Consider the following 23,794-nt stretch of genomic DNA (forward strand, 5'->3'; position numbering starts at 1 on the left):
TTGTTAGTTTTTAGAAATAACATTAAATCTTTAGATTGCTTTCAGCAGTGTGGTCATTTTGTTGATATTGATTCTTCCTATTCATGAGCATGGGACATTTTTCCATTTGTTTGTGTCTTCTTTTATTTCTTTGAGCAGTGTTTTGTAATTCTCATTGTAGATATCCTTCACCTCCTGGGTTAGCTGTAGTCCCAGGTTTTTAATTTTTTTGTGTGGCAATTGTGAATGGGATTGCCTTCCCAATTGGGCTCTCAGCTTGGCTGTTGTTGATGTATAGAAATGCTAGTGATTTTTGTACATTGATTTTGCATCCTGAAACTACCAAAGTTGTTTATCAGCTGAAGGCCTGTTGGGTTGAGAGTATGGGGTTTTCTTTGAGAAAAAATTTTTATTGTGATATAAAATGCACTTATAAAATGTCCACCAGAAGGCACGTAATTCTTCACTGCTATATAAATCTATTGGGAATATGTTATTCACTGTCTAGATGGTACGGAAAAACATTCACTTCTAAATTATTTTATACCTTCATGACAGGTAGTCTTTCTGACTGAAAATAACTGCTTCAGCTATGGTCTGCAACACAGCTCCAGGATTCTTAATGCAATAATTTGGGTGTATGTGTGTCTGTCTATGTGTGCATCCATGGGACAACTTATATCTTTAATAAACAAGTGCAACATTATTGTCAATTATTTTGCCTGTTTAAATACTATAGTCTGATTATTTGTAAACAAACAAAACCTCACAAAAATACTCTAAATTCTATATAAAAACTCTGTTAACCCATAATTATTCTAATATGCTTTACTTACTTGAACACAAATTTCTGAAGGGTACATATATTACCTTAGATAATAAGGTTTAGAAATGAGTGCTTTGGCCAGGCGCAGTGGCTCATGCCTGTAATCCCAGCACTTTGGGAGGTGGAGGCAGGGGGATCACCTGAGGTCGGGAGTTCGAGACCAGCCCGACCAACGTGGAGAAACCCCATCTCTACTAAAAATACAAAATTAGCCGGGCATGGTAGTGCATGCCTGTAAATACCAGCTACTTGGGAGGCTGAGGCATGAGAATCACTTGAACCCAGGAGGCAGAGGTTGCAGTGAGCTGAGATTGCGCCATTGCTCTCCAGCTTTGGCAACAAGAGCAAAACTCCATCTCAAAAAAAAAAAAAAAAAAAAAAATGTGTGCTTCACCCTTTGAAATATGCATTTCTGATAACTGATTTACAGTACAGCATAAAGTTTAGATCAATAAATTACAAATCCTGGATCTCCACAGTTCATTTAGAAAATGCCTCAAAGTTATGATTCTTATAGCAGGTTTAACAGACTAAACACTAAGTGTTCTAGCTTCCTCTATTTCAAGTATCAAAGAAATATGAGGATCAAAATCTCTCTAGGTTGTAACTGAAAATGCAAAGCATTAGAAGACAGTTAAATGTGGTTTGAAATACAATATTAATTGAAAGAAGATTATTAAGGTATTTATCTGTGTTAGCCTGTTAAGCACTAGGACTTTAATTGTAAATCTGAATATTTATTCAGAAGTGACAAAGAACACAATTTGCCTATAAAAGTATGGTTTTGGAGAAAAAAGTCAATCCTGATTTTAAAAACTCAACATTTTTTGTTTCCTTTTGGATGATATTAATTTAAATTTCAATCTGAACATAAATGTTTGGCTTCACAGAGTCTTAGATAATTTACTAAGGCTGTTAAAGTTGCTCTTGTTGCTGCATACAACCTTTTTTGACGAACATGAGAATGATCTGGAAACCATGCAATGAATATTCATTCATGTCCCTGGGCATTCTGATAATCTTACCTGAATAATATATAGCACGGTTGTTTGTCCTCCAACAGGGGTAAAACAAAGGAATCATAATCCTTATCCCAGGAATCTGAGGGCTGACTATATGACCCAATCACAAGTTACTCATTTTCAATAGATATTTTCAGAAGTCTGTACTTTCCATTTCTGGCTCTGGCAAGATCTCTTTAACATCTTCACTTGCTTGGATGCGGGTCTGGTGGGACATGGCGGCGGCCACTATCTCCTGGCTCCGATGCTGAGTGCAGCCGAGTATGCGGTTTTCTAGATATAGAATCATGTCGTCTGCAAACAGGGATGGTTTGACTTACTATATTCGTATTTGGATGCCCTTTCTTTCTTTCTCTTGCCTCATTGCTCTGGCTAGAACTTCCAATACTGTTTTAAATAAGAGTGGTAAGAAGGGCATCCTTGTCTTGTGCCTCTTTTAAAGGGGAATGCTGGCTAACACGGTGAAACCCCGTCTCTACTAAAAATACAAAAATTAGCCGGGCGTGGTGGCAGCGCCTGTAGTCCCAGCTACGCGGGAAGCTGAGGCAGGAGAATGGCGGAACCCGGGGGGTGGAGCTTGCAGTGAGCCGGGATGGCGTCACTCACTCCAGCCTGGGCCACAGAGCCAGACTCTATCTCAATAAATAAATAAATAAATAAGAAAGAAAGCTGCCTAATATTAAAAAAAAAAAGAAAGCGCAGCAACTTAAACCAGGAACGCATGGAAGAAAGAAGAGCTTATTTTGACTTGCATACACGTTATCCAGGTGCCTCAAGGGAAATAGGAAATTTTGCCAACAGGGCGAACAAACGTCAGTTCTTACCCAGCGGCTCTCATCCCCGGGCAGTTCCAGGAATATTATAAAAGGTATTCACCAGATGAGCTGCGGTATCTGCCATTAAACACAGCCCTGTAGGAGCCCACTCTGGATCCCAAGCTCCCTGCTCTAGACAGTGACGGTGATTCAGATGATGGCGAAGATGGTTGAGGTGACGAGAAACAGAAAAATAAAGGCACTTCGGACAGTTCCTCTGGCAATGAATCTGAAGGGGAAAGCTCTCCTGACAGCCAGGAGGACTCTTTCCAGGGAAGGCAGAAATCAAAAGACACAGCTGCCACTCCAAGAAAAGATGGTCCCAAACGTTCTGTACCGCCCAAGTCAGTTCCTGGGTACAAGCCAAAGGTCATTCCAAATGCTATATGTAGAATTTCTCTGAAGGGTAAGGAGTCCAACAAGAAAGGAAAGGCTGAATCACTTACACACTGCTCCCAATGTGAGAACAGTGGTCATCCTTCTTGCCTGGATATAAAGAAAATAAAGGACTCAAATGTTACCACTACACAAAACCACCAAATTGTAATGATAAATGACAAGAGAGAAAGAAAAAAACAAAGAATATACAAAGCAATCAGAAAAAAATGACAAAATGACAGAAACAAGTCTTCACATATAAACATAAACAGATTAAATATTCCACTTAAAAGACATACACTGGATGACTAAACTTAAAAAACATAATCCAACTGCATATTACTTACAAGAGACTCACCTCACTAGTAAAGACACATACAGACTGAAAGGGGTTGATAAAGATATTTCACACAAATGGAAACCAAAAGTGAGCAGGATCAGCTATAATCATATAAGATAAAACAGACATTAAATCAAAAAAAGTGGAAAAAAGGACTAAGACTATCATTATATAATGACAAAGAGATCAACCCAGCAGAAAAGATATAACAATTCTAAATATATATGCACCCAATACTGGAGCATCCAGATTCATAAAGCAAGCATTACTAGATCTAAAGGTAGAGACAGACTGCACTGCAATAATAGGCAGAAACTTTAACATCCCACTGTCACCATTAGATAGATAATCTAGACAGAAAATCAGCTAATAAACATTAGACTTAAACTGGACTTTAGACCAAATGAATGAAACAGACATTTACAGAACACTCTATCCAACAACTACAGAATATACATTCATCAGCACATGGAATATTCTCCAGGATGGACCACATGTTAGGCCACAAAATGTCTCAATAAATTTAACAAAATCAAAATCATAGCAAGGATATTCTCGGGCCACAATGAAATCAACTATAAACAAACACCAAGAGGAACTTTAGAAACTGCATAAATACATAAAAATTAACCAACATGCTCCTGAACAACCAGTGACCAATAAAGAATTTAAGAAGAAAAAAAATTCTTGAAACAAACGAAAATTGAAACACAACATACGTAAACCTGTGGGATACAGCAAAAGCAGCACTAAGAGGGAAGTTTATAGCAATAAATGCCTACATCAAAAAAGTAGGAAATGACAAATTAATCTAATAATATATGTGAAGCTGCTAGAAAAGCAAGAACAAACCAAACACCAAATTAGCAGAAAAAAGAAGTAATAAAGAACAGAACTAAATGAAATACAGACTAAAAACTACAAAGCATCATGAATCAAAAAGATGGTTTTTGTTAAATTGATAAACTGCCAGCTAGACTAACCAAAAAAGTAGAAGATCCAAACAAACAAATTAGAAATGAAAAATGACACATTAAGTCATACATGTAAGAAACACAAAAGATCACCAGAGGCCATTATGAACAACTGTATGCTGACAAACTGATAAACCTAGAGGAAATGGATAAATTCCAGGAAACATACAATGTATTGAGACTGAATTGGGAAGAAATGGAAAACATGAACAGACCAATAATGAGTAGCAAGATTGAGTCAGTAATAAAGTCTCCCAATGAAGAAAAGCACAGGACTGGATGAATTCACTGACAAATTCTACCAGAAGAACTAATACCAATTCTCCTGAAACTATTCTAAAAAATGGAAGAGGAGAGAACTCTCCTTAACTCATTCTATGAGGCCAACACCACCCTGATACAAAAACCAGACAAGAACACACACAGAGAAGAAAACTACAGGCCAATATTTCTGATGAACATAGATACAAAAACTCTTGACAAAATACTAGCAAACTGAATCCAATAGCATATCAGAAAGATAATACACCATGATCAAGTGGGATTTATACCAGTGATACAAGAATGGTTCAACATGTGCAAATCAATAACCTCAATATATGACATCAATAGAATAAAGGGCAAAAGACATATCATCGTCTCAATAGATACAGAAAAAGCATTTGATCAAATTCAACACCCCTTCATAATAAAACCGCTCAACAAATGGGGCATAGAAGGAAAATATGTCAAAATAATAAAGGCTATATATGATAAATCCACAGCTGATATCATGCTGAATAGGGAAAAGTTGAAAGCATTTCCTCCAAGAAATGGAAAAAAACAAGGATGCCCACTTTCACCACTCCTATTCAACATAGTATTGGAAGTCCTAGGTATTGCAATCAGCCAAGAGAAAGAAATAAAAGGCATCCAAATTGGAAAAAAGGAAGTAAAACTGTTTCTTTTCACTGGTGCCATTATTTTGTATCTAGTAAAACCTAAAAACTCCATCAAAAAATTCTTACATTTGATAAGTAAATTCAGTAAAGTTCCAGGTTAAAAACATCAACACTAAAAAATATGTAGCATCTATACACCAATAATGATCTACCCACAAAATAAATGAAGACGGCAATTCCATTTACAATAGCTAAAAATTAAAATATCTAGGAATAATTTTAATCAAGGAGGTGGAAGATCTTTACAATGAAAACTACAAAATGCTAATGAAAGAAATTAAAAATGAAAAAATATATGGAAAAACATCTCATGCTCATGGTTCAGAAAAATTAATATTGTTAACATTGTAATTTTCCCAAAGTAACCTGCAGATTCAATGCAATCCCTGTCAAAATACCAATGTCATTTTTCACAGAATTAGAAAAAAAGAATACTAAAATTCACATGTAACCAAAAAAGATTCCATATAGCCAAAGCAATTCTAAGCCAAAAGAACAAAGCTGGAGGCATCACAGTACCTGACTTTGAAATATATTACCAGGCTATAGTAACCAAAATAGCATGTTATTGGTATAAAAACAGACACATAGACCAATGGTCAGAATAGAGAACCTAACAATAAATTCACATATTTACTGCCAACTTATTTTTGACAAATTTCACAAGAACATTGGGGAACGGACACCTTTTTCAATAAATGGTACTGGGAAAATTGGATAGCCATATGCAGAAGAATGAAACTTGATCCTTATCTCTCACTATATACAAAACTCAACTCAAAATGGACTGAAGACTTAAACATAATACTCAAAACTATAAAAATAAAAAGAGAAAACCTAGGGAAAACTCTTCTGGACATTGGTCTAGACAAATAATTTATGATTGAGATGTCAAAAGCACAGGCAATAGAAACAAAAATAGACAAATAGGACTCAATTAAACTAAAAAGCTTCTGCACAGCAAAAGAAATGAGTGAAGAGACAACCTTTTGAATGAGAGGAAATGTTTGCAAACTATTCAACAGGGGATTAATATCCAGAATATACAAGGAAATCAAACAACTCAACAATAAAAAAACTCATAAAATATGGGCAAAGGGCATGGCCAAAATGTACATAAAGAAATGCTCAACTTTACTAATCAACAGAGAAATGCAAACGAAAACCAAAATGAGATATCATCTCACCTCAGTCAGAATCGCTATTATTAAAAAGACGAAAAATTAACAGACGTTGGCAAGGATGTGGAGAAAAAGGAACTCTTATACACTGTTTTTGGGAATATAAATATAGCCACTATGGAAAACAACATGGAGATTTCTGAAAAAACCAAAAGTAGCACTACCCTAAGATCCAAAAATCTCACTAATTAGCATTTACCCAAAGCATGAGAAATCAGTATGTCAAAGGGATAGCTGCACGCTCATGTTTATTGTTGCATTATTCATAATAGACAAGGTATGGAATCGACCTAAGTGTCCATCAACAGATAAATGGATAAAGAAAGTGTGGTACACATACACAATGAAATAGCATTCAGCCATAAAAGAGAATGAAATCTTGTCATTTGGAACAACATGGACGGAACTGGAATTGTTATGTCAACTGAAATAAGCCAGGCACAAAAAGACAAAAATAGCATGTTCTCACCTATATGTCAGACTTCAAAAAGTTGGTCACATGAAGATACAGAATGGAGAGATAGATAACAGAGACTGGGGAAGGTGATTGGGAGGAGAAGGGAAGATGAAGAGAAGTGTGTTAAAAAGTACACACATAAATAAGATAGAAGGAATAAATTCAATGTTTGATAGAAGAGTAGGGTGACTATAGTTACAAAAATGTATTGTACTTGGGTTATGGAAACCATAGATACCCTGACTTTATCACTATGCATTACATATACATAATAGAATTCCATATGTATCCCATAATTTGTGTTGATAAAAACATTTTAAAAGAAGGTGAACCATCAGAGAGACATTCTCCTGTGGGTTTTAGAGGAAGAGAACAATCAACTATGTTGTGAAATGCCTATACAGAGGGGTAGCCTCTAGTAACTGAATGCCAACCCCAACAAACAGCTACCCAATAACCTAAGACCTCAGTCATATAGCTTCAAGGAACTGAATTCAGCCAAAAACTTGAATGAAGATGGAAGAGTCACCTGGGCCCCAAATGATAACTGTGTTCCTGACCAACACTTTGAATGCAGCTTTTTGATACCCTGAGCAGAGGACCTCAGCAGGTCATACCCAGACAACTGACCAATGGAAGCCGTGAGATAATAAATAGGTGTTATTTTAAGATACTAAGTTTGTGGTAATTTGTTACACAGCAATAGAAAATTAATACAGCATGCTTCTTGTTTCTAGACCTATCCTGGGTAGACAGAGATGTGCGGTTGTCATTCAAGTGTAGGCAGTACAGTTCTGGCCTCTGGTTAACTGCTTGAAGTCTATTTCCTGGCCACTAACCCTTGTGTTGGGTATGTTCTTTCATTTCATCAGTGGTGTTAAGGACCAGTCATAACCAATCTTTATGCATAACATAGTGTTAGTACCCCACTCCCTCACTCCCATCTCACTATATGTTCCTACTCTATTTCTAGACCACCGAGAACTTACCTTCTTGTGTTATGTATGTTATGCAGCTTTTAAACATTATTTGAAATATTATACATATCATCCTTTTGTATTTGAAGTTGGAGGGGGATGTTTATGCATGTGTGTCATTTGACATGTAGGCCCAGAAATCCAAAAGTACTTAAATTGGTAAGAATACTCAATCTGCAATAAACAAGCCAGTAAAATAGATTATCTTCAGCAAAATAGTATCCTGTAAGTGCTGTACCTTGGAGGAGCCAGGGTCTGTTCTAGAAACTCCTCAATTTTAATGAAGTCTGTTTTCAACTCCTTGTTATACACCAGGAATGGAGGATTAGTACCTGGGGCTAAGTCCTTCAGTTCTTCAGGCTTTCTATGATTATTAAAAATAAGCAGAGTTAAGTCTCTAGATAAAGTACACATTAAATAAACACCAATATTTTATTGGTATGTACCAATCTCAATTCCTAGAATTTAACATGTCCTGATTTCTCTTACCTGGTCATGTCAACCGTTGTCACATTAAATTTAACTCCTTTAAGCCAGAGGATCATGAAAAGGCGTTGGCAAAAGGGACAGTTTCCAATACTCTCTCCATCACTTCCAGCCTATTAAGATAAAGAGAGACCTCAGTTCATTTGTTTGTTCAATAAGTATGTATTGAGTGCCTACTAGGAAATGAGCTAGTTGCTAGAGACAAACATGGACATTCTCAATCTCAAGAACTCCATCATCTATGGACAGAGAGATATAGGGAAGCAAATAATTTCATTATATGTAAAGTTACAACTGTGATGGGTACATAATAATAATAATAAATTTTATATATTATCAGAATTTATATAATTTTCCTATTGATAGACATTTAAGATATTTCAAAATTTTTACTAATCTAAGTACTTCAGAAACAAACATTTCTGGGCATATAGCTTCTTCCACTTCTGAGATTATATCTTTAAGGTTAATCTTTAAAATGAAAATGGTGTGTAAAAGGTATGCACATTCCCCATTTTCATAGATCTTACCAAATTTCCTTTCTGAAAGATATCTTTCCTTATGGCCATTGACCGTTTCCTTATTTTGCTAATTGTTTGTTCATGACAGTTTTTAATTTTTTTATGAAGGTAATGACTTTTTCTTATTGTTTGGAAAAATTATTTATATATTAAAGACATTAACTCTTTGTGATACATGTTACATGTAATTTTAAAAACATGGATTATATAAAATTTAAATTTACATGAGATCTACCATTCTTTCCCAAAAACTCCTTAAGCTGATAAGCAACTTCAGCAAAGTCTCAGGACACAAAATCAATGTGCAAAAAGCATTTCTATACACCAATAATAGACAGTCAAATCATGAGTGAACTCCTGTTCACAATTGCTACAAAGAGAATAAAATACCTAGGAATACAACTTACAAGGGACGTGAAGGACTTCTTCGAGGAGAACTACAAACTACTGCTCAAGGAAATAAGAGAGGACACAACAAATGGAAAAACATTCCATGCTCATGGATAGGAAGAATCAATATCATGAAAATGGCCATACTGCCCAAAGTAATTTATAGATTCAATGCTATTCCCATCAAGCTACCATTGCCTTTCTTCACAGAATTAAAAAAAAAAAACTAATTTAAATTTCATATGGAACCAATAAAGAGCTTGTATAGCCAAGAGAATCTGAAGCAAAAACAAAAACAAAAACAAACAAACAAAAAACCCAAGCTGGAGACATCACGCTACCTGACTTCAAACTATACTACAAGGCTACAATAACCAAAGCAGCATGGTACTGGTACCAAAACACATATATAGACCAATGGAACAGAACAGAGGCCTCAGATATAACACCGCACATCTACAACCATCTGATCTTTGACAAACCTGACAAAAACAAGAAATGGGGAAAGATTCCCTATTTAATAAGTGGTGGTGGGAAAAGTGACTAGCCATATGCAGAAAACGGAATCTGGACCCCTTCCTTACACCTTATACAAAACTTAACTAAGATGGATTAAAAACTTAAACATAAGACCTAAAACCATAAAAACCCTAGAAGAAAACCTAGGCAATACCATTCAGGACATAGGCATGGGCAAAGACTTCATGACTAAAACACCAAAAGCAACGGCAGCAAAAGCCAAAATTGACAAATGGGATCTAATTAAACTAAAGAGCTTCTGCACAGCAAAAGAAACTGTCATCAGAGTGAACAGGCAACCTACAGAATGGGAGAAAATTTTTGCAGTCTATCCATCTGACAAAGTGCTAATATCCAGAATCTACAAGGAACTTAAACAAATTTACAAGAAAAAAAACAAACAACCCCGTCAAAAAGTGGGCAAAAGATATGAACTTCTCAAAAGAAGACATTTATGTGGCCAACAATCATATGAATAAAAGCTCATCATCACTGGTCATTAGAGAAATGAAAATCAAAACCACAATGAGACAACATCTCACACCAGTTAAAATGGCAATCATTAAAAAGTCAGGAAACAACAGATGCTGTAGAGGATGTGGAGAAATAGGAACGCTTTTACACTGTTGGTGGGAAGGTCAATTAGTTCAATCATTGTGGAGACAGTGTGACAATTCCTCAAGGATCTAGAATCAGAAATACCATTTGACCCAGCAATCCCATTACTGGGTATATACCCAAGGGATTATAAATCATTCTACTATAAAGACACATGCACACATATGTTTACTGCAGCACTATTTACAATAGCAAAGAGTTGGAACCAACCCAAATGGCATCAGTGATAGAGTGGACAAAGAAAATGTGGCACATATACACTATGGAATACTATGCAGCCATAAAAGAGAAAGAGCTCATGTCCTTTGCAGAGACATGGATGAAGATGGAAACCATCATTCTCAGCAAACTAACACAGGAACAGAAAACCAAACACCACAAGTTCTCACTCATAAGTGGGAGTTGAACAATGAGAACATATGGACACAGGGAGGGGAACATCACACACTGGAGCCTTTTGCAGAGTCGGGGGAAATGAGAGGGAGAGCATTACCTAATGCATGTGGAGCCCAAAACCTAGATGACGGGTTGATGGGTGCAGCAAACCACCATGGCACATGTATACCTATGTAACAAACCTGCATGTTCTGCACATGCATCCAAGAACTAAAAGCATAATAAAAAAAGAAAATGTGATATATATACACACATATATATGTATATATATGCACACACACATATGTGTATATATATACACGTATGTGTCACATATATGTGTGTATATATACACACACACACACACATGCACACACACACACCATGGAATACTACTCAGCCATAAAAAGGAATTAAATAATGGCATTTGCAGCAACCTGGAAGGAATTGGAGACTATTATTCTAAGTGAAGTAACTCAGGAATGGAAAACCAAACATGGTATGTTCTCACTCATAATTGGGATCTAAGCTATGAGGACGCAAAGGCATAAGAATGATATGATGGGCCGGGCGCGGTGGCTCAAGCCTGTAATCCCAGCACTTTGGGAGGCCGAGACGGGCGGATCACGAGGTCAGGAGATCGAGACCATCCTGGCTAACACGGTGAAACCCCGTCTCTACTAAAAATACAAAAAACCAGCCGGGCGAGGTGGCGGCGCCTGTAGTCCCAGCTACTCGGGAGGCTGAGGCAGGAGAATGGTGTAAACCCGGGAGGCGGAGCTTGCAGTGAGCTGAGATCGTGCCACTGCACTCCAGCCCGGGCGACGGAGCGAGACTCCGTCTCAAAAAAAAAAAAAAAAAAAGAATGATATGATGGACTTTGAAGACTCAGAGAAAGGGGTGGGGGAGTGAGGGATAAAAGACTACACATTGGGTACAGTGTACACTGCTTGGGTGATGGGTGCACCAATATCTCTTAAGTCACTACTATATATCTTATTCACGTAACCAAACATCAACTATTCCCCAAAAACCCATTGAAGAATAAATAAATTTTTTTAAAAAAAGAAACAAAATCATTGTGTTGTATACATTGAATATATACAATTTTTATTTGCCAATTAAATACTCTAAAATAAAAAAGGAAAAAAGAAAATGAGCAAATGACATGAACAGACATTGCACTGAAGAGACATTGCACATACAGATGAGAAATAAGCACATAAAATGTTCAATTTTATTAGCCTTTAGGGAAATGCAAATTTAAACAGTAAAATGTCACTACACACCTTTCAAAATAGTTAAGATAAAAATAGTGACAACACAAAACGCTGGTGAGAATGCACAGAAATATTGCTGGGTTTAATATAAAATACTATGACCACACTGGAAAGCACTTTGGCAATTTTTCTTACAAATCTAAACATGCAGCTGCTACGCAACCAAACAACTAGACCCTTTGGCATTTATCTCAGAGAAATGAAAACTTATGTTCATAAAGAAACCTATAAAAGAGGATTTATACAGCCTTGTTTGTAATAACCCCAAACTAGTGACAACCAAAATGTCCTTCAACAGCTGAATAATTAAGCCAATTGTGGCCTATCAATCAGTATCATGGAGCAGTACTCAGCAATTAAAAGGATCGAACTGTTGATACACACAACAACTTGGATGAAGTTCCAGGGAATTATGCTGAGTGGGGAAAAAAAGACAACCCCAAAAGGTGATATACTGTATTATTCCATCCACATAACATTCTTGACATGATAAAATTATCAAAGCGGAAAAGAGATTAATGGTTGAGGGATTGGGTGAGACACAAGTGGATATGGCTTTAAAAGGGTAACACGGATCTGTGTAGTGATGAAAATCTTCTGTATCTGACTGCATCAATGTCAATAATGTCCTGGTTTTCTTATCGTACTATAGTTTTACAAGATATTATCATTAAGGGAAACTTGGTAAGGGGCACACAGAATCTCTCTGTATTATCCATTAAAATGGCATGTGAATCTTCAACTATCTCAACATAACACCTTAACTTTAAAAAATTTTAGTCATAAGAAACAAGACACACATACACACAGATAATATATTTAATGTTATAGAAATAAATTCATAATACATTGTTAAATAAATATAGCTTACAAAACAATATATTAAAAGCAATGGCAAAAAGCGCAATTAATTTTGTACCAACCTAATATATGAAATAACCTCTTTTTGATGAATATATTTATCTATATATGTGAAGAAATAAAGCATAAAAAGCTATACACATAAATGTTAAAGTGGGCGGTATCATGGATGATTTTTATTGATTTTATTTTCACTTAGCGATATTTTGTAATTTATGTAACTAAAATAAAATAAAGTCACTTAAAAAAAAAGAATGAGATCATGTCCTTTATAGGAACATGAATGGAGCTAGAAGCCATTATCCCTAGCAAATTAATGCACCAACAGAAAACCAAATACCACACATTCTCACTTAAGTGGCAGCTAAAAGAAGAGAATACATGGACTCATAAAAGGAAACAGCAGACACTAGGGCCTATTGGAGGGTGGAGGGTGGGAGGAAGGAACAGATCAGAAAAAAAAAAAAAAAAAAAAAAGCTAATGGGTACTAGGCTTAATACCTGGGTGATGAAATAATTTGTACAACAAACCCCCATGACACAAGTTGACCTATATATCCAATCTGCACATGTACCCCTGTACTTAAAAGTGAAAATAAAACCAAAATGAAAGACCATTTATCATGACCAAGTGCAATTTATTCCAGTGATGCAAGAATGGTTCAACATACACACATCAATTAATGAGATACATCATATCAACAGAATGAAGAACGAAAACCTTATGATCATTTTAATTGTGCTGAAAAAGCATTTGATAATATTAAACATCGCTTTATGACAAAAAACCCTCAAAAACACAGGTATAGAAGGAACATACCTCAACAGAATAACAGCCATATATGACAAACCCATAGCTAGTATTATACTGAATGGAGAAAAACTGAAAGCCTGTCCTCTAAGATCAGGAACATAACAAGGATGCCCACTTTCACCACTATTATTCAACATAGTACTGAAGCCCTAGCCAGAGCAAACAGACAAGATAAAGAAACAAAAAGACATCCAAATTGGAAAGGAGGAAGTCAAATTATCTTGTTTGCAGATGATATGACCTTATATTTGGAGAAACTTAAACACTCCAATGAAAACTCTTAAAGTTGATAAATTCAGTAAAGTTGCAGGTTACAAAATCAACGTACAAAAATCAGTGACATTTCTATATGCCAACAGTGAACAATCTGAAAAAAATCAAGAAAGTAATTCCATTTACAATAGCTACAAATGAAATAAAGTATCCAGTAATTAACAAAAGTACTAAAAGATTGCTACATGAAAACTATAAAACATTGATACAAGAAATTGAAAAAGACACACAAAAATGGAAAGATATTCTATATGAATTGAAAGAATAAATACAGTTAAAATGTCCATAGTACCCAAAGCAATCTATAGATTCAATACAATCCCTATCAAAATGACAAAGACATTATTCACAGAAATTTTTAAAAATCCTAATATTTATATAGAATCAGGAAAGACCCAGAATAGCCAAAGGTATCTCCTAAGGAATACCTGACTTCAAATTATACTACAGAGCTATAGTAACCAAAATGGCATGGTCCTGGCATAAAAAAAGACACATAGATCAGTGGAAAAGAACAGAGAACCCAGAGATAAGTCCATACATTTACAGTGAACTCATTTTAAGGAAAGGTGCCAAGAACATACACTGGGGAAAGGACAGCCTCTTCAATAAATGGTGCTGGGAAAACTGGATATCCATATGCAAAAGAATGAAACTAGACCCCTATCTCTCACTATATACAAAAAATCAAATACAAATGCATTAAAGACTTAAATCTAAAACTTGAAACTGTGAAACTACTAAAAGAAAACATTAGGGAAACTCTTCAAGACATCAGAGTGGGCAGAGATTTCTTGAATAATATGCCATAAATACAGGCAAGCAAAGCAAAAATGGACAAATGGGATCACATCAAGTTAACAAGCTTCTGCACAGCAAAGGAATCAACAATGTGAAAAGACGACCCACAGAATGGGAGAAAGTGTTTGCAAACCACCTATCTGACAAGAGATTAAATAACCAGAATATGTAAGGAGCTCAAATAACTCTATAGGAAAAAATCTAATACTGTGTTTGACAAATGGGCAAAAGATGTGAATAGACATTCCTCAAAAGAAGATATACAAATGGTGAAGAGCCATATGAAAAGGTGCTCAATGTCATTGATAATCAGAGAAATTCAAATCAAAACTACAATGAGATATCAACTCAGCTCAGTTATTAGGTTGGTAAAATGTAATTGCAGTTTTGCCATTACTTTCAATTGCAAAAACCGCAATTACTTTTGCACCAACCTAATAAAATGGCCCTTATCCAAAAGACAGGAAATAACAAATGCTGGTGAGGATATGGACAAAAGGGAATCCTCATACACTGTTGGTGGGAATGTAAATTAGTACAACCACTATGGAAAACAGTTTGGAGGTTCCTCAAAAAAATAAAAATAGAGCTACCTTATGATCCAGCAATCCCACTGCTAGGTATCTACCTAAAAGAAAGGAAATCAGCATATCGTGGAGATCTCTGCACTCCCACGTTCATTGCAGTACTATTCACAATAGCCAAGATTTGGAAGCAACCTAAATATTCCATCAACAGATGAATGGATAAAGAAAATGTGGTGCATATACACAACAGAGTACTACTTGACCATAAAAAAGAATGAGATTTAGTCATTTGCAATAACATAGAAGTAACTGAACATCATATGTTACAGAAAATAAGCTAGGCACAGAAAGACACTATTCACATGTTCTCACTTATTTGTGAGAGCTAAAAACAAAAACAATAGAACTCAGAGAGAGAGAGAGTAGAAGGATGGCTACTAGAGGCTGGGAAGGGTAGTGAGGGGGTGTGTGTGGGGAAGTGAAGAGTGTTAATGGGTACAAAAAATAGCTAGGAAGTATGAATAACACCTAGTATTTGCTAGCACAATAAGGTGACTGCAGTGAAAAATAATTTAATTGTACATTTAAAAATAACTAAAACAGTTTAATTGAATTGTTTGTAACCCAAAAGATAAATGCTTCAGGGGATGGATACTCCATTTACCTGATGTGATTATTACATGTTGCATGCCTGTATCAAAATATTCCATGTAATCCATAAATATATATCATAAATATATATACCTACTGTGTACTCACAAAAATTAAAAATTAAAGTTAAAAAACAATTAAAATGGGGAAGAGATTTGAGCACTTTAAAAAGGAAGATATACAGATGATAAATAAGGACATGAAAAGATGCCCAATATCATTAGACATGTGGGAAAGACAAATTAAAACCACAACGAGATACCATGATAAACACATTAGAATAACTGAAATGAAAAAGAATGACCATACCAAGTGTGGACAGGAAAGTGGAGCAAGTGGAACTCTCACATAATGAAGTGAAGTGTAAAATGGTACAACTGCTTTTTAAAATATTTTGTCAAAGTTAAATATGTACCTATTATATGACCCAGCAATTCCAATCTTAGGTCTTTACCCAAGAGAAATGAAAGCATATGGTGATAGAAATATGTAAGTGAATACTTAACAATATTCACAATAGCCCCAAACTGGAAACAACCCAAATGTCTTTCAATGGGTGAATGAATAAACACATTATGGTATATCCATGCAATGGAATGCTTCAGTAATAAAAAGGAACGAGATATTGAAACACACAACAACATGGGTGCATCTTAAAATAATTATGCTGAGTGAAAGATAGCAGGCACAAAAGCGTACATACCATATAATTTCATCTACAGAAAATTCTAGAAAATGTAAGGCTAACAGAAAGCAGATCAATGGTTGGCTGTGGCGGAGAGAGCTAAAGGGTAGGGTAGGGAACACAGATTGCAAAGAGACATAAGGGAACTTTCTGAGGTGATGGACGTATTCTATATTTTGATTGGAATGGTGGTTATATGTGCATATACATTTGTCAAGTTATTGAACTGTACACTTAATGCATGCATTTTATTTTATGCAAATTTTACCTTGATAAAATATATGAATATAGAGAAATTCAAAAAGAAGAACAAAAAACACCCCCAAATAAATGATATTATGCAGGGGTTGCAGACATTGCAATGACAAAGGTAAGGATATGACTATGGGAAGAAGCACCTGAGAGATGATAAGGACTAAGATCCCTAGAGGAGGGAAAGTCAGGGATCTGAGGGGCTAGAGTGTTGGAAAAATCATCTGTGTAGATATTAAAATCACCAAGAATTATGATAAGAAAGACTAGAGAGAGTAGCCTATACAAGGAAATAAAAGGTACTTCATCTTACGGCTGCTCTGATCTATTATGCGTAGCATTATTAAGGTCCAGAAACACTGGACAAAATTTCAATTTTTTGACAAAATTTTCTTTCCGCGATAGTGGATGTGACAAAGAAAATGATATTGTTGATCTTTGTGATGGCGGGGTGTGAAGAGGTATGGGAAGAGGCAACCAACCTTAGCAGCTGCATTTGTTTTGTAATAGAAGTCAGACTAAGGATCCAATCAAAACTAGGTTTAGTGAGGGGAAACATGATTAAGGGTGGGAGGCAGGAAGAAGAATGGAGTCTGATAATAGACACAGCAGGAAGGGTGGATCGCCTTTGGCAAAAGGAGAATCAAAACACTGAGGTGTGGGGGAAATGCAGTAAAGTTTTACAGGAAAACAGAAGTTTTTTTTTTTTTTCTGTAATGTTATGCTGATTTAAAGTGCCATCACATAAAATTTTAGGATATAAATTCACTAGCCTGACTGATGAATTACCGACCTCTTAATTATCTTCAGCTGTCAAAGACAGGCTGCGGCCATTCACCAAAACAATTTTTTTTCTCTTTGTGTTTGTGATCTAAGTTTTTAAACATGAAAAATAATAATGGCCTCGATCTCCTGACCTCGTGATCCGCCCGTCTCGGCCTCCCAAAGTGCTGGGATTACAGGCTTGAGCCACTGCGCCCGGCGGGAAGGGGAACATCACACATCGGGGCCTATCATGGGGAGGGGGGAGGGGGGAGGGATTGCATTGGGGAGTTATACCTGATATAAATGATGAATTGATGGGTGCTGACGAGTTGATGCGTGCAGCACACCAACATGGCACAAGTATACATATGTAACAAACCTGCACGTTATGCACATGTACCCTAGAACTTAAAGTATAATAAAAAAAAATGAGAATTAGTAATCTGGAGTCCTTTATGCGCTTGAAGTTATTTCTTCTTGAGACCAAGGAAAGGCCTGTTATCCTAAAATACAATTTTGCTGAATGAAAAAAAAAAAAAAAAGAAAAATAATAATGGCAACAATAGTTAACATTTATATAGTATTTACTACATTGCCAACTACTGTGCTCTATATACTTGTTTTATTTAATGCTTACAAATAGGATGATGCTATGAGGTAGGCTCTGTTATTACTCTTGTTTTACAGGTGAGGAAACTGAGGCTCAGAGAGGCTGACTTGCTCAAGTACAGTTGGCTAATCAAGAATTGATGACATACATCCTCTTCTCACTTAGCAAATTCAGGACTAGGACTATATCCTCCATACACTATACTCTTAAACACTGCCTTCTCTCATTTAATAGTTTTGTCGAATTTTTATATTAATCAGTCTTTATGAGTATTTATAATAGCTATAAGATACTTTGAAATGGTCTGAACACTCAGAGAAGAGTATCATCTTTTCCCTCTTTCCCCCACACATTAAAAAAAATTTTGACAAACTTATTACATTCAGAATTTTGGTCCAAATATTAGATTCCATAATTTTATGTACAAATATACTAAAACTTAATTTTAGAGTCTTTGGTACAGAATGCAAACATTCCATATAACAACAAACAACAAACCATTAAGATTATTTCATCCCTGCACTTAGAGAAAATAAAATGTGTGTTATCAAATCCTTTGTTCTTAGTTATTAGATAGATATTGTGGTATAAATTCTTAATTGTGACAGGAGAATGCTTAATCTCTTGTAGTAATGCCTTTTAAAAATTACTCATTAGCACTTTTAGTCCTTCTCAACCCCTATTTCCCCTCCCAGTATCTTCCATGAAACTTCTAGAGATCTGTGGAACACAGCTTAAAATAAAACAAAAACCTGGACCAGATGATATTTGAGGTTCTTCCAGAAAATCTGTAGTTTGTATCAATGTCATCAGATAAGCTTACATCTAGAGCACTCCACCTGATAAAATTCTGGAATAGTTTACTAAAAAGTTCACACAACTGAAAACAATTGAATAATATTAGACATAGTTATTTTAAAGTGTTGGAATTCTAACTCTGCCACTAACTAGCTATGTGACCTTGGACAAAGTTACTTAGCTGCTCTTTGCTTTAATTTCTGTATTCATAAAAGAGGGTTAATAATAAACCACTTAGCACAGTGCCTACCATATAGTAAGTACTCAATGAATTATTGGTTACTTTGAAAGTTATTATTTAATTCAACATTTTCTCATCCATGTGTGACTTGCTAAAGTTTCCTGTCCAGATTACCACCCAAATATAAAAAGTCTATGAAGATAAACACATACATCAAAGCCAACAATTGATTTAAGATGTCTAATTGAGTTGAATGAACAGTTCGGACAAAGGGAACACTTTAGTTACCCAGTGAAGAGACATTACTGCTGATTTGGAATTGGTAAATGTAAAAAGCTAGTTAGGAAATTACAGCTCATTTATATCCTATCTGAGCAGTTATATGTTTTGCTACAACCCAGAGATAGGAGAAGTCGCTCTTATGCCCGATAGTTTAGCAAACACTTAATCGCATTACCTAACACGGCAGGAATTCAAGGGTCTTTCTCTTACAATTTTGAAAAGACAGGTTGGTGATGTCCTTGGTGTATATATGTGACAAACTGTTAAATAATCTAAATGGCTGTAAACGCATACTTTTGCCAATAGGTATTTAACTTAACATTTGGTAAGTATATCTCATTTTATGTCTTTGTAAGCCATCAGGAAGTTGTATAGTTTTAGAGGCAAGTTACTTAAACTTTATTGCCTTAGTTTACCTATCTAGAAATGATGAGAACAACATTATAATATTGTAATAACTAAAAGTTGTAATGAAGTAGTAATAACTACTACTATCACCACTACTACTGATGATGCTAGTAATATATAAGCACCGTTAATAACAACCTATCTCCTAAGTTGTTAGGACTAAATTAGGTAACATATGTAAAGTGTTTAGAAAAGAGCCAGGCACAATATGAGTTTGTTATTGTTCTTATTATCCTGAATACTTCCAATAGTCAATGAAAATAAAGGGAAAAGCTAAACAGTTAATGCAAGCAAGGATTTAGTAACTATTTAATTTCTACTGGGAATAACCCATATAAGTTTTTCTTCCTTGATGAGCTAATTTGGAAACACATGTTCCTTTCTCTTGATTGAGGGGTTTTCCAAAGTGCTTTTCTGAAAAGTTAAGACATGTTAAAAAAAAAAAACAAAACAAAAACCTCCATGGCAGACCAAAAAGAAGCAGCAGAGCATTCTAAAATGTCCCCCTCCTCACATAACAAGCACATAGACTCCTGGTTTTTTTCTCCCACAGCGTCCATGTGACCCTGCTGTGATGTCTGTCCATTGTAGAAGTTTAGAAAGTTCTGTCTGGGCTATGTGTGGGAATGGAGTTCTCAGGTCATTCTCCACCCTCTCCTCCACCCAGTCAGGCCTTTCAAAACCTATCTCATAAAACACAGCTTCTGAGACTTGGAAAGCCCTTAAGGATCATCTTGTCATGCTCCTTCATTGTATAGATGGAGAAACAAAGGTCTGGAAAGAGGGAGGGATTTTTCTAAGGTTATATAGGAAGGCATCGAGAATATAAGTTAGTTGCTCACTACAAACCAGTCTAGTGCTTTTCCACCATATCACCTTGCCTTTTTCAGAAGAGTTCTCTTTTCCTGTTGTCATCTAAGAACAGTCACACACCCGGGCATTTTTCTAGAACTCGGAGTAGGAAAATAATCACAACATTCTTTCCTATCTCTAGCCCAAATGCGGAGAATTTTTAAAAACATTGGACTTCAGTGTCAAAAACTAATATATTCTACATGCAGTTATTATAGCTGGAAAACTTACCTTTACAAAAAGCTCAATCTCAGGGTCCACTTGAGTGCTGGGCCTCAGGCCTGACATCTTTGTCTTTACTGCCAGTTGTCAGCCTCCTGTAGAGTCCACAATACTTGTAGACTCTTTTCTCAATTTTATGCAAAGACTCAAGTAATGTTGGTGCTTTAAGAAGAGAGTCTAGTTTGCAGTGGACTGAGTCAGACCTGGAGCCAGTCTCTTCTCTCAAGAGGTGTGACGCAGAAAATTCTAGATGCTTAAGTGCAGCTCTTGAATTCGTTTTCCTTCTTCCTCCTGACCTAATATTTAAATCAAGGAGGAGCCAAAGGGCTGTGTATAAACTGGCTGGCTAGAAGGGTGGGGGTGTTTCCAGAGAGGCTTCAATGCCATGAGTCAGCATAGGAGAAACACATGCACACAAACACACACATGCAGTGCTAGCTTCTATATATCAAGCAGACCAGATGTTCTCTAGAGCCTCCCTTTGAGTCCTGGGCTCCATGCCCAGAAAAGGGCCTCTTATTGGTGTTCCTGTAACTTGAAAGCATTTCCAGGAAAGGGGCCAGAAATGAACTAGATTTTTATTATTGAAAAGGATGTTTATCCAATGATACTGCCTAAAAGAGGGTTAAAAAATTGTACTTTATTAAATGTTTCCACCCCCAATTCTACTGCTCACACAGCCAGATTTCTGTTCTGGGTTGCAAATTTCACTTCTCTCTACAACCAGAGAATGTTCACTGGGGTGGTTGAGTCTGGGGGCTAGTTTAGTGTGCCCCACCTAGTTCTTTATTTCTTGGAAGCTTGGACTGGAACAGATCACTTCCTTGTTTTGGCGTCTGTTTCAGGAACCACCATTTGTTCTGTATTTCTGCTTGTCAACCCTGGGAACAGCAGCAAAACCAGTCAAACAGATCACTCTGTGTCTGCGATGTTTCTGACAGCTGTGTCTGATGCCTCCAGGATCTGGGAGGAGGACCCCGGGAACAACAAACCTCTTTGGTGGAAAGAGTCTCTTCCTGCTTGGCGCAAAACAGAATGCAGATCCATCAGTTGGGCACCACTGTGGTCCCCTTTCTAGAACACTAAGCATCCCCCATGCTCATATGGGCTGTACATGCACCTGCCATTGCCCTGTGTAAAGATTTACAGGATAAGAAACTCTTGAAAGAACTCAGCCTGCTCCATACCTGTAGGTTCTAGGGAAGGAGTGACTGATATGTAGGTGAGTGTTCTTCTGGATGAGGGAAAGACCTCATGATTCCCCAAATGCTTTGAAAAGTGAGAAGAAAATTGTGCTGGACATCTACTGAGCCAACCTTAAGGGTGAGTTTTGTACTGGCTATTTGGCAGGACCTGATGTCTGCCTCGTTTAGCCATATTTTTACTCTATTCATCATACTCTGTTCGTTCACTCCAAAGGCAATCAATGAATGTCAACTCTGCGCCAGGATGCTGATCCATTCACTGAGATTGGCAGCACGGGAGGACAGCCAGTTCGGGAGGACAACAGGAATTCAACTTTAAGCATACTCAGTCTGAGGCCTCCTCACCTTTCCCCACTCCCTATATCTAACCACTACAAAATCTTGTCACTTCTACATCTTGAATATTTAAAAAATCCATCCGCTTCTCTTTGCCCGTACGGCTACTCCAGATTTCAAGCCAGCAACATTCTTTTTTAATTGATTTTAAAATTTTTATTTTAAAAGACCAAATGGTTGCTTGACCTTTGACTCTCATGAGAAAACCACAACCCTTACTGTCACCACCACCACCACCACCACAGCAACAACAACAAACAGCCTAATGACCTCTGTGTGATCCCTAATAAATTGGCAAAGTAAAGAGATGAATGTTCTCTTTTTTTTCTTGATGCTGAATGTGTTTAAAAACATGTTTAGGATAATTAACGTGCCCTAAAATTCATGTATTTAAAGTGATTTTATAAATTTATTGGGTGGTGCAGCCATCACTACAATCTGATTTTAGAACATTTGCATCACGTCAGTGACATCTTCCTTGCCCATTTGCAGTCAGTCTTCATTACCACTCCCAGCATCAGACGACCAGTAATCTACTTTCTGTGCCTATGGATTTGCCTATTCTAGATATTTCATATAAATGTTGTGTTAGTCCATTTTTGCTTTGTTATAAAGAAATACTTGAGGCTGAGTGATTTATAGAGAAAAGAGGTTTAATTGGCTCATGATTCTGCAGGCTGTACAGAAAGCATGGTGCCAGCATCTGCTTCAAGTGAGAGCCTCAGGAAGCTTCCAATCATGGCAGAAGGTAGAGTGGGAGCATGCATCTCACATGATGAAAGTGGGAGGAAGAGAGAAAGTGGTGGGGGGACATGCCACACTCTTTTAAACAACCAGCTCTTGCATGAATTCAGAGGGAGAACTCACTCATTACTATGAGAGTGGCACCAAGCCACCCATGAGGGACCTGCCCCCATGATGAAAACACCTCCCATCAGGGCCCTACGAAAACTTGCTTGCTCTTGCTTTGTTTGCTTATAATAGTCATTCCAGCGGCTATGAAGTGGTATCCTATGGTGATTTTTTTTCCATTTTAAAAATGGATTTAGAGGGTACAAGTGCAGATTTCTTACATGCATATATTGCATCGTAGTGGAGTCTGGGCTTTTAGTGTACCATTCACCTGAATAGTGAACATTGCACCCAATAGGTAATTTTTCAACCCTTGTCAACTTCCCACCCTGCACCTTTT

At 36.5% G+C, this 23,794-nt stretch overlaps 1 protein-coding gene across 1 annotated transcript in view; it reads right to left on the reverse strand.

Annotated features, from left to right (window-relative positions):
* The window catches only part of CLIC2 (chloride intracellular channel 2), a 36,771-nt gene extending 15,263 nt beyond the window's left edge, over nt 1-21,508 (reverse strand). The window contains exons 1-3 of the mRNA XM_026450387.1: nt 21,071-21,508; nt 8,380-8,489; nt 8,129-8,254 (exon numbers count right to left, since the gene is read on the reverse strand). Coding sequence (XP_026306172.1) covers nt 8,129-8,254; nt 8,380-8,489; nt 21,071-21,127 — 293 coding nt within the window. The 5' untranslated portion in view covers nt 21,128-21,508. The remainder of the gene's footprint in view (nt 1-8,128; nt 8,255-8,379; nt 8,490-21,070) is intronic.
* Nucleotides 21,509-23,794: the final 2,286 nt, after the last annotated feature.

The sequence above is a fragment of the Piliocolobus tephrosceles genome, unplaced genomic scaffold (genome assembly GCF_002776525.5).
Source record: "Piliocolobus tephrosceles isolate RC106 unplaced genomic scaffold, ASM277652v3 unscaffolded_19149, whole genome shotgun sequence".
Classification (NCBI taxonomy): Eukaryota; Metazoa; Chordata; class Mammalia; order Primates; family Cercopithecidae; genus Piliocolobus; species Piliocolobus tephrosceles.